The 13,420-nt window shown below is 41.4% G+C and overlaps 1 protein-coding gene across 3 annotated transcripts in view; it reads right to left on the reverse strand.

Moving 5' to 3' along the window:
• Positions 1-13,420, reverse strand: part of LOC139754814 (tectonic-like complex member MKS1) — a 199,236-nt gene that overhangs the window by 105,270 nt on the left and 80,546 nt on the right. For all 3 annotated transcript variants that reach the window (XM_071672658.1, XM_071672656.1, XM_071672659.1), the window contains exon 5: positions 11,411-11,490. In XM_071672658.1, coding sequence (XP_071528759.1) covers positions 11,411-11,490 — 80 coding nt within the window. The remainder of the gene's footprint in view (positions 1-11,410; positions 11,491-13,420) is intronic.

A 13,420-nucleotide genomic window follows, 5' to 3' on the forward strand; every position in this document is an offset into this window, starting at 1 on the left:
CAACCAACCCACATACACATGTATATACATACACATCCACACACGCAAATATACATACCTATACATCTCAACGTATATATATAAATACACACAAAGGCATATACATATATACATATGTACACAATTCATACTGTCTGCCTTTATTCATTCCCATCGCCACCCTGCCACACATGAAATAACAACCCCCTCCCCCCCCTCATGTGTGCGAGGTAGCACTAGGAAAAGAAAACAAAGGCCCCATTCGTTCACACTCAGTCTCTAGCTGTCATGCAATAATGCCCGAAACCACACCTCCCTTTCCAAATCCAGGCCCCACACAACTTTCCATGGTTTACCACAGACATTTCAAATGCCCTGATTCAATCCACTGACAGCACGTCAACCTCGGTATACCACATCAATCCAATTCACTCCATTCCTTGACCGCCTTTCACCCTCCTGCATGTTCAGGCCCCGATCACACAAAATCTTTTTCACTCCATCTTTCCACCTCCAATTTGGTCTCCCACTTCTCCTCGTTCCCTCCACCTCCGACACATATATCCTCTTCGTCAATCTTTCCTTAATCATTCTCTCCATGTGCCCAAACCATTTCAAAACACCCTCTTCTGCTCTCTCACCCACGCTCTTTTTATTTCCACACATCTCTCTTACCCTTACATTACTTACTCGATCAAGCCACCTCACACCACACATTGTCCTCAAACATCTCATTTCCAGCACATCCACCCTCCTGCACACAACTCTATCCACAGCCCACGCCTCGCAACCATAAAACATTGTTGGAACCACTATTCCTTCAAACATAGCCATTTTTGCTTTCCGAGATAATGTTCTCGACTTCCACACATTCTTCAAGGCCCCCAGGATTTTCGCCCCCTCCCCCACCCTATGATTCACTTCCACTTCCATGGTTCCATCCGCTGCCAGATCCACTCCCAGATATCTATAACACTTTACTTCCTCCAGTTTTTCTCCATTCAAACTTACCTCCCAATTGACTTGCCCCTCGACCCTACTGTACCTAATAACCTTGCTCTTATTCACATTTACTCTTAACTTTCTTCTTTCACACACTTTACCAAACTCAGTCACCAGCTTCTGCAGTTTCTCACATGAATCAGCCACCATCGCTGTATCAACAGCGAACAACAACTGAGTCACTTCCCAAGCTCTCTCATCCCCAACAGACTTCATACTTGCCCCTCTTTCCAAAACTCTTGCATTCACCTCCCTAACAACCCCATCCATAAACAAATTAAACAACCATGGAGACATCACACACCCCTGCCGCAAACCTACATTCACTGAGAACCAATCACTTTCCTCTCTTCCTACACGTACACATGCCTTACATCCTCGATAAAAACTTTTCACTGCTTCTAACAACTTGACTCCCACACCATATATTCTTAATACCTTCCACAGAGCATCTCTATCAACTCTATCATATGCCTTCTCCAGATCCATAAATGCTACATACAAATCCATTTGCTTTTCTAAGTATTTCTCACATACATTCTTCAAAGCAAACACCTGATCCACACATCCTCTACCACTTCTGAAACCAAACTGCTCTTCCCCAATCTGATGCTCTGTACATGCCTTCACCCTCTCAATCAATACCCTCCCATATAATTTACCAGGAATACTCAACAAACTTATACCTCTGTAATTTGAGCACTCACTCTTACCCCCTTTGCCTTTGTACAATGGTACTATGCACGCATTCTGCCAATCCTCAGGCACCTCACCATGAGTCATACATACATTAAATAACCTTACCAAACAGTCAACAATACAGTCATCCCCTTTTTTAATAGATTCCACTGCAATACCATCCAAACCTGCTGCCTTGCCGGCTTTCATCTTCCACAAAGCTTTTACTACCTCTTCTCTGTTTACCAAATCATTTTCCCTAACCCTCTCACTTTGCACACCACCTCGACCAAAACACCCTATATCTGCCACTCTATCATCAAAAACATTCAACAAACCTTCAAAATACTCACTCCATCTCCTTCTCACATCACCACTACTTGTTATCACCTCCCCATTTGCGCCATTCACTGAAGTTCCCATTTGCTCCCTTGTCTTACGCACTTTATTTACCTCCTTCCAGAACATCTTTTTGTTCTCCCTAAAATTTAATGATACTCTCTCACCCCAACTCTCATTTGCCCTCTTTTTCACCTCTTGCACCTTTCTCTTGACCTCCTGTCTCTTTCTTTTAGGAGGTCAAGAGAAAGGTGCAAGAGGTGAAAAAGAGGGCAAATGAGAGTTGGGGAGAGAGTGTATCATTAAATTTACATATATATATATATATATATATATATATATATTTTTTTTTTAATACTTTGTCGCTGTCTCCCGCGTTTGCGAGGTAGCGCAAGGAAACAGACGAAAGAAATGGCCCAACCCCCCCCATACACATGTATATACATACGTCCACACACGCAATATACATACCTACACAGCTTTCCATGGTTTACCCCAGACGCTTCACATGCCTTGATTCAATCCACTGACAGCACGTCAACCCCGGTATACCACATCGCTCCAATTCACTCTATTCCTTGCCCTCCTTTCACCCTCCTGCATGTTCAGGCCCCGATCACACAAAATCTTTTTCACTCCATCTTTCCACCTCCAATTTGGTCTCCCTCTTCTCCTCGTTCCCTCCACCTCCGACACATATATCCTCTTGGTCAATCTTTCCTCACTCATTCTCTCCATGTGCCCAAACCACTTCAAAACACCCTCTTCTGCTCTCTCAACCACGCTCTTTTTATTTCCACACATCTCTCTTACCCTTACGTTACTCACTCGATCAAACCACCTCACACCACACATTGTCCTCAAACATATCCTCGCAACCATAAAACATTGTTGGAACCACTATTCCTTCAAACATAGACATTTTTTCTTTCCGAGATAATGTTATTGACTTCCACACATTCTTCAAGGCCCCCAGGATTTTCGCCCCCCTCCCCCACCCTATGATTCACTTCCACTTCCATGGTTCCATCCGCTGCCAGATCCACTCCCAGATATCTATAACACTTTACTTCCTCCAGTTTTTCTCCATTCAAACTTACCTCCCAATTGACTTGCCCCTCGACCCTACTGTACCTAATAACCTTGCTCTTATTCACATTTACTCTTAACTTTCTTCTTTCACACACTTTACCAAACTCAGTCACCAGCTTCTGCAGTTTCTCACATGAATCAGCCACCATCGCTGTATCAACAGCGAACAACAACTGAGTCACTTCCCAAGCTCTCTCATCCCCAACAGACTTCATACTTGCCCCTCTTTCCAAAACTCTTGCATTCACCTCCCTAACAACCCCATCCATAAACAAATTAAACAACCATGGAGACATCACACACCCCTGCCGCAAACCTACATTCACTGAGAACCAATCACTTTCCTCTCTTCCTACACGTACACATGCCTTACATCCTCGATAAAAACTTTTCACTGCTTCTAACAACTTTCCTCCCACACCATATATTCTTAATACCTTCCACAGAGCATCTCTATCAACTCTATCATATGCCTTCTCCAGATCCATAAATGCTACATACAAATCCATTTGCTTTTCTAAGTATTTCTCACATACATTCTTCAAAGCAAACACCTGATCCACACATCCTCTACCACTTCTGAAACCAAACTGCTCTTCCCCAATCTGATGCTCTGTACATGCCTTCACCCTCTCAATCAATACCCTCCCATATAATTTACCAGGAATACTCAACAAACTTATACCTCTGTAATTTGAGCACTCACTCTTACCCCCTTTGCCTTTGTACAATGGTACTATGCACGCATTCTGCCAATCCTCAGGCACCTCACCATGAGTCATACATACATTAAATAACCTTACCAAACAGTCAACAATACAGTCATCCCCTTTTTTAATAGATTCCACTGCAATACCATCCAAACCTGCTGCCTTGCCGGCTTTCATCTTCCACAAAGCTTTTACTACCTCTTCTCTGTTTACCAAATCATTTTCCCTAACCCTCTCACTTTGCACACCACCTCGACCAAAACACCCTATATCTGCCACTCTATCATCAAAAACATTCAACAAACCTTCAAAATACTCACTCCATCTCCTTCTCACATCACCACTACTTGTTATCACCTCCCCATTTGCGCCATTCACTGAAGTTCCCATTTGCTCCCTTGTCTTACGCACTTTATTTACCTCCTTCCAGAACATCTTTTTGTTCTCCCTAAAATTTAATGATACTCTCTCACCCCAACTCTCATTTGCCCTCTTTTTCACCTCTTGCACCTTTCTCTTGACCTCCTGTCTCTTTCTTTTAGGAGGTCAAGAGAAAGGTGCAAGAGGTGAAAAAGAGGGCAAATGAGAGTTGGGGAGAGAGTGTATCATTAAATTTACATATATATATATATATATATATATATATATATTTTTTTTTAATACTTTGTCGCTGTCTCCCGCGTTTGCGAGGTAGCGCAAGGAAACAGACGAAAGAAATGGCCCAACCCCCCCCATACACATGTATATACATACGTCCACACACGCAATATACATACCTACACAGCTTTCCATGGTTTACCCAGACGCTTCACATGCCTTGATTCAATCCACTGACAGCACGTCAACCCCGGTATACCACATCGCTCCAATTCACTCTATTCCTTGCCCTCCTTTCACCCTCCTGCATGTTCAGGCCCCGATCACACAAAATCTTTTTCACTCCATCTTTCCACCTCCAATTTGGTCTCCCTCTTCTCCTCGTTCCCTCCACCTCCGACACATATATCCTCTTGGTCAATCTTTCCTCACTCATTCTCTCCATGTGCCCAAACCACTTCAAAACACCCTCTTCTGCTCTCTCAACCACGCTCTTTTTATTTCCACACATCTCTCTTACCCTTACGTTACTCACTCGATCAAACCACCTCACACCACACATTGTCCTCAAACATATATATATATATATATATATATATATATATATATATATAGAGTGGCAGATATAGGGTGTTTTGGTTGAGGTGGTGTGCAAAGTGCACAACATTGTTGGAACCACTATTCCTTCAAACATACCCATTTTTGCTTTCCGAGATAATGTTCTCGACTTCCACACATTCTTCAAGGCTCCCAGAATTTTCGCCCCCTCCCCCACCCTATGATCCACTTCCGCTTCCATGGTTCCATCCGCTGCCAGATCCACTCCCAGATATCTAGAACACTTCACTTCCTCCAGTTTTTCTCCATTCAAACTCACCTCCCAATTGACTTGACCCTCAACCCTACTGTACCTAATAACCTTGCTCTTATTCACATTTACTCTTAACTTTCTTCTTTCACACACTTTACCAAACTCAGTCACCAGCTTCTGCAGTTTCTCACATGAATCAGCCACCAGTGCTGTATCATCAGCGAACAACAACTGACTCACTTCCCAAGCTCTCTCATCCCCAACAGACTTCATACTTGCCCCTCTTTCCAAAACTCTTGCATTCACCTCCCTAACAACCCCATCCATAAACAAATTAAACAACCATGGAGACATCACACACCCCTGCCGCAAACCTACATTCACTGAGAACCAATCACTTTCCTCTCTTCCTACACGTACACATGCCTTACATCCTCGATAAAAACTTTTCACTGCTTCTAACAACTTTCCTCCCACACCATATATTCTTAATACCTTCCACAGAGCATCTCTATCAACTCCATCATATGCCTTCTCCAGATCCATAAATGCTACATACAAATCCATTTGCTTTTCTAAGTATTTCTCACATACATTCTTCAAAGCAAACACCTGATCCACACATCCTCTACCACTTCTGAAACCACACTGCTCTTCCCCAATCTGATGCTCTGTACATGCCTTCACCCTCTCAATCAATACCCTCCCATATAATTTACCAGGAATACTCAACAAACTTATACCTCTGTAATTTGAGCACTCACTCTTATCCCCTTTGCCTTTGTACAATGGCACTATGCACCCATTCCGCCAATCCTCAGGCACCTCACCGTGAGTCATACATACATTAAATAACCTTACCAACCAGTCAACAATACAGTCATCCCCTTTTTTAATAAATTCCACTGCAATACCATCCAAACCTGCTGCCTTGCCGGCTTTCATCTTCCACAAAGCTTTTACTACCTCTTCTCTGTTTACCAAATCATTTTCCCTAACCCTCTCACTTTGCACACCACCTCGACCAAAACACCCTATATCTGCCACTCTATCATCAAACACATTCAACAAACCTTCAAAATACTCACTCCATCTCCTTCTCACATCACCACTACTTGTTATCACCTCCCCATTTGCGCCCTTCACTGAAGTTCCCATTTGCTCCCTTGTCTTACGCACTTTATTTACCTCCTTCCAGAACATCTTTTTATTCTCCCTAAAATTTAATGATACTCTCTCACCCAACTCTCATTTGCCCTTTTTTTCACCTCTTGCACCTTTCTCTTGACCTCCTGTCTCTTTCTTTTATACGTCTCCCACTCAACTGCATTTTTTCCCTGCAAAAATTGTCCAAATGCCTCTCTCTTCTCTTTCACTAATACTCTTACTTCTTCATCCCATATATATATATATATATATATATATATATATATATATATATATATATATATATATATATATATATATATATAAATAAACTCCATTTCTTTCGTCTGTTTCCTTGCGCTACCTCGCAAACGCGGGAGACAGCGACAAAGTATAAAAAAAAAAAATATATATATATATATATATATATATATATATATATATATATATATATATATATATATATATATATATATATATTCTATTCATTTTCCTTTGTCGCTGTCTCCTGCGTTAGTGAGGTAGCACAAGGAAACAGATGAAAGAATGGCCCAACCTGCCCACATACGCATGTAGATACATACACGTCCACATATATATGTACACATATATATACACACACAGACCTATACATATATACACATGTACATAATTCATACTGTCTGTCTTTACTTGTTCCCATCGCCACCTCGCCACACATGGAATAACATCCCCCTCCCCCCTCATGTGTGCGAAGTAGTGCTAGGAAAAGACACCAAAGGCCCCATTCGTTCACACTCAGTCTATAGCTGTCATGTAATAATGCACCGAAACCACAGCTCCCTTTCCACATCCAGGCCCCACACAACTTTCCATGGTTTACCCCAGACGCTTCACAAGCCCTGGTTCAATCCATTGACAGCACGTCGACCGCGGTATACCACATCGTTCCAATTCACTCTATTCCTTGCCCGCCTTTCACCCTCCTGCATGTTCAGGCCCCGATCACTCAAAATCTTTTTCACTCCATCTTTCCACCTCCAATTTGGTCTCCCACTTCTCGTTCCCTCCACCTCTGACACGTATATCCTCTTGGTCAATCTTTCCTTACTCATTCTCTCCATGTGACCAAACCATTTCAAAACACCCTCTTCTGCTCTCTCAACCACACTCTTTTTATTTCCACACATCTCTCTTACCCTTACATTACTTACTCGATCAAACCACCTCACACCACATATTGTCCTCAAACATCTCATTTCCAGCACATCCACCCTGCTCACAACTCTATCCATAGCCCACGCCTCGCAACCATACAACATTGTTGGAACCACTATTCCTTCAAACATACCCATTTTTGCTTTCCGAGACAATGTTCTCGACATCCAAACATTCTTCAAGGCTCTCAGGATTTTCACCCCCTGCCCCAACCTATGATTCACTTCCGCTTCCATGGTTCCATCCACTGCCAGATCCACTCCCAGATATCTAAAACACTTTACTTCCTCCAGTTTTTCTCCATTCAAACTTACCTCCCAGTTGACTTGCCCCTCAACCCTACTGTACCTAATAACCTTGCTCTTATTCACATTTACTCTTTACTTTCTTCTTTCACACACTTTAACAAACTCAGTCACCAGCTTCTGCAGTTTCTTACATGAATCAGCCACCAGAGCTGTATCATCAGCGAACAACAACTGACTCACTTCCCAAGCTCTCTCATCCACAACAGACTGCATATTTGCCCCTCTTTCCAAAACTCTTGCATTCACCTCCCTAACAACCCCATCCATAAACAAATTAAACAACCATGGAGACATCACACACCCCTGCCGCAAACCTACATTCACTGAGAACCAATCACTTTCCTCTCTTCCTACACGTACACAGGCCTTACATCCTCGATAAAAACTTTTCACTGCTTCCAACAACTTGCCTCCCACACCATATATTCTTAATACCTTCCACAGAGCATCTCTATCAACTCTATCATAAGCCTTCTCCAGATCCATAAATGCTACATACAAATCCATTTGTTTTCCTAAGTATTTTTCACATATATTCTTCAAAGCAAACACCTGATCCACACATCCTCTACCACTTCTGAAACCACACTGCTCTTCCCCAATCTGATGCTCTGTACATGCCTTCGCCCTCTCAATCAATACCCTCCCATATAATTTACCAGGAATACTCAACAAACTTATACCTCTGTAATTTGAGCACTCACTCTTATCCCCTTTGCCTTTGCACAATGGCACTATGCACCCATTCCGCCAATCCTCAGGCACCTCACCATGAGTCATACATACATTAAATAACCTTACCAACCAGTCAACAATACAGTCACCCCCTTTTTTAATAGATTCCACTGCAATACCATCCAAACCTGCTGCCTTGCCGGCTTTCATCTTCCGCAAAGCTTTTACTACCTCTTCTCTATTTACCAAATCATTTTCCCTAACCCTCCCGCTTTGCACACCACCTCGACCAAAACACCCTATATCTGCCACTCTATCATCAAACACATTCAACAAACCTTAAAAATACTCACTCCATCTCCTTCTCACATCACCACTACTTGTTATCACCTCCCCATTAGCCCCCTTCACTGAAGTTCCCATTTGCTCCCTTATCTTACGCACTTTATTTACCTCCTTCCAGAACATCTTTTTATTCTCCCTGAAATTTAATGATACTCTCTCACCCCAACTCTCATTTGCCCTCTTTTTCACCTCTTGCACCTTTCTCTTGACCTCCTGTCTCTTTCTTTTATACCTCTCCCACTCATTTGCATTCTTTCCCTGCAAAAATTTTCCAAATGCCTTCCTCTTCTCTTTCACTAATAATCTTACTTCTTCATCCCACCACTCACTACCTTTTCTAATCAACCCACCTCCCACGCTTCCGATGCCACAAGCATCTTTTGCGCAAGCCATCACTGATTCCCTAAATACATTCCATTCCTCCCCCACTCCCCCTACCTCCTTTGTTCTCACCTTTTTCCATTCTGTACTCAGTTTCTCCTGGTACTTCCTCACACAAGTCTCCTTCCCAAACTCACTTACTCTCACTACTCTCTTCACCCCAACATTCTCTCTTCTTTTCTGAAAACCCCCACAAATCTTCACCTTCGCCTCCACAAGATACTGATCAGACATCCCTCCAGTTGCACCTCTCAGCACATTAACATCCAAAAGTCTCTCTTTCGTGCGTCTATCAATTAACACGTAATCCAATAACGCTCTCTGGCCATCTCTCCTACTTACATACGTATACTTATGTATATCTCGCTTTTTAAACCAGGTATTCCCAATCACCAGTCCTTTTTCAGCACATAAATCTACAAGCTCTTCACCATTTCCATTTACAACACTGAACTCTCCATGTATACCAATTATTCCCTCAACTGCCACATGACTCACCTTTGCATTCAAATCACCCATCACTATAACCCGGTCTTTTTATTCTCCCTAAAATTTGATGATACTCTCTCACCCCAACTCTCATTTGCCCTCTTTTTCACCTCTTGCATCTTTCTCTTGAGCTCTTGCCTCTTCCTTTTATATATCTCCCAGTCATTTGCACTATTTCCCTGCAAAAATTGTCCAAATGCCTCTCTCTTCTCTTTCACTAATAATCTTACTTCTTCATCCCACATTCTCACTACCCTTTCAAATCTGCCCACCTCCCATGCTTCTCATGCCATAGGCATCTTTTGCACAAGCCATCACTGCTTCCCTAAATCCATCCCATTTCTCCCCCACTCCCCTTACGTCATTTGCTCTCACCTTTTTCCATTCTGCACTCAATCTCTCCTGGTACTTCCTCACACAAGTCTCCTTTCCAAGCTCACTTACTCCCACCACTCTTCACCCCAAAATTCTCTCTTCTGAAAACCTCTACATATCTTCACCTTCGCCTCCACATGATAATGGTCAGACATCCCCCAGTTGCCCCTCTCAGCGTATTAACATACAAAAGTCTCTCTTTCGCGTGCCTATCAATTAACACTTAATCCAATAACGCTCTCTGGCCATCTCTCTTACTTACATACGTATACTTATGCATATCTTTCTTTTTAAAACCATGTACTCCCAATCACCACTCCTTTTTCAGCACACAAATCTACAACACTGAACACGCCAAGTACAGCAATTATACCCTCAACTGTCACATTACTCACCTTTGCATTCAAATCACCCATCACCATAACCTGGTATGGTTCATCAAAGCTGCTAACACACTCATTCAGCTGCTCCCAAAACACTTGCCTCTCATGATCTTTCTTCTCATGACCAGGTGCATGGGCACCAATAATCACCCATCTCTCTCCATCCACTTTCACTTTTACCCATATGAATCTAAAGTTTACTTTCCTTCACTCTATCACATACTCCCACAACTCCTGCTGAAGGAGTAGTGCTACTCCTTCCTTTGCTCTTGTCCTCTCACCAACCCCTGACTTTACTCCCAAGACATTTCCAAACCACTCTTAACCTTTACCCTTGAGCTTCGCCAAAACATCCAAGTTCCTTTCCTCAAACATACTACCTATCTTTCCTTTTTTCTCATCTTGGTTACATCCATACACATTTAGACACCCCAATCTGAGCATTCAAAGAGGATGAGCACTCCCCACATCACTCCTTCTTCTGTTTCCCCTTTTAGAAAGTTAATATACAAGGAGGGGAGGGTTTCTAGCCCCCTGCTCCCATCCCCTTTAGTCACCTTCTACGACACACAGGGAATGCGTGGGAAGTATTCTTTTGTAAATGTAAGAATGATGTGTATAAGTACAGATCAGCATTACTTCAATATATCTCAAATCTATTTTTCTAATAAAGTCCAATGCTTTAACTTGCTGGTCTCTTGGTATATGAGATAAGACATAAGCAATATGTTAATGAAGAGACATATGGATAACAGTCAATGGCTAATTACATTACTCACAAAGGGCCTTTGTTTCATTTAACCTTACAAATTTACATTCATAAAATATCTGCAGGATCAAAATATTTTGAAATTTTCATACTTATGATATAGAACAGATGCTGAAGCTATCCATCCTACTCACCCTGCACTTGTCATGTTTTTCCTCTGCCTTATCCAACAGTCTTGTTCATGTCTTTTTGAAGTAGTAACAGCATACTGGGCCTGTCAAGAAATATAGTGGTTACAGCATACTGGGTCAGTCATGAAATACAATGGTAATAACATACTGGGCCTGTCACAAAATATAACTGTAACAGCATACTGGGTGTGTCACGATGTATATGGTTAAAAGCATAATGTGCCTGTCATGAAATACAGTGTTAACAGAATACTGGGCAAGTCATGAAATAAAGCTGTTTTACGGTACATCATTTGTATGTGATTATTTATATTTCCTAGTAAAAAAAAGTTGATAATCAAAATTACTTGATATGAATGCTGTAATCTTTTCTTCTCTTATATCCTGCTTCTATTTTCACTCACAAATGAACTACATCTCCCTTTGATTTACTTATCTAATACATGTATTCCTGACTCAATCATCCAATTAATATACTAAACCTGAAATTTCAACTTAACTTTCTGTAACATCTCACTGTGTGCAGATGAAATGGCTAGAGGCAGACTCAAATGAAAAACTGCAGAAGCTGGTGCCTAAGTCTGGAAGTGTGAAATAAAAGGGAGTTGTGAATAAGATAATGAAGTTTAACCAAAAAGAGAGTTTGGTTAGAGTTAGTTTGAATGGAATGAGCCTGAAGGAAGTGGGGTAGTTTAGATTCCAAGGAGTGGACATGGCAGTAGATGGAGCTTTGGAAGCTGAAGTGAACCATAAGGTTAGTAAGGGAGACAAAGGTGGTGGTAAGTTATGGTGGCTAGTGATGAACATGTTTGCAGATCATTCTGTGTTTGCTGAGAGTGAAGAGAAGTTACAGAAGGTTGTAATTGTGTTTTGTGATGTGTGTAAGCATAAACACCTGAATGCAAGTTTAAAAATAAAGAAATGATGTTTGAAGGGAAACAGAGTGTAAGTATAGAGTTTGCAAAGCCCTATGTAGTGAAAGAAGAAAGTCTGATAAACATTTATAGATCTGGGAGTTATGAAGAGTACTACATTCTGTCCTTAGTCTGAGCACACCATGTTCTTCTGCAAGTCAAGTACTTTAGTGTTTAGTGGTCTTCAGGCATCCAAGTAAGATTCTTAAACTATATTTTGCATATTTCCAAGTCTATTAATACCTTTATTGTTAAGCAAGACTAAAGCTGGTGCATACTATTCTACCTAAGACCTTATAAAAGCCAAGTACATCATATTAACAATTCTGATATTTGTACTATAATCATAATTGTACCCTGCAACGACACTGAGATCTCTCAGTCTATCTATACATTTAGTTGATTTAGTTTTTGCACTGAAGCTGCATCATGTGGGACTGAAATATCAAGGTATGTTAAGGATGAGACATAGTTAATGGGGTTTTCATCAATTCTCTCTTCAGATGGTCTACTCATACCATTACTAATTCGTTTATTGAACAACTTGGTTTTTTCTGCAGAAATGATACGGCTAAGGCTACCACAGTCAATGTGTGAGTGTAGTTAAGAGGGGTCTTCATTTCACAGCATGCTTTTTGTGTACAAAATACTATCAGCATAACTAACAATAAATTCCTGGGACTTTCTAGGATTTATTTCAGTAATGCAGTGATTAGTAAATGGCAGGTGTTAGTTTTCCACCTTCTGAAATGTCAAGTGGGGGTTAGTATTCCACCTTGTGAAATGTCAAGTGGGGGTTAGTATTCCACCTTGTGAAATGTCAAGAGGGGGTTAGTGTTCCACCCTTTAAAGTGTCAAGTATTATATCTTTAACTTCACTTTTGTTTGCCTTCTCACCGATGCCAGACTATGACTCCCAAACATTTCTGAACCCTTCAACTTAGATGAGCAATCAGAGCCAAAACATCCATGTTTCTTTCCCTTCTTTTCACCCTAGTTACTCCCAAGCACACTCAAATGCTAGCCTGAGCCATTAAGGACAATACCTCACTTGGTCCTTTCTTCTGTACTTGTTTATAAAAAGTGGTAATACAGAAGG

Source organism: Panulirus ornatus, chromosome 17 (genome assembly GCF_036320965.1).
Source record: "Panulirus ornatus isolate Po-2019 chromosome 17, ASM3632096v1, whole genome shotgun sequence".
In the NCBI taxonomy this organism is placed as follows: Eukaryota; Metazoa; Arthropoda; class Malacostraca; order Decapoda; family Palinuridae; genus Panulirus; species Panulirus ornatus.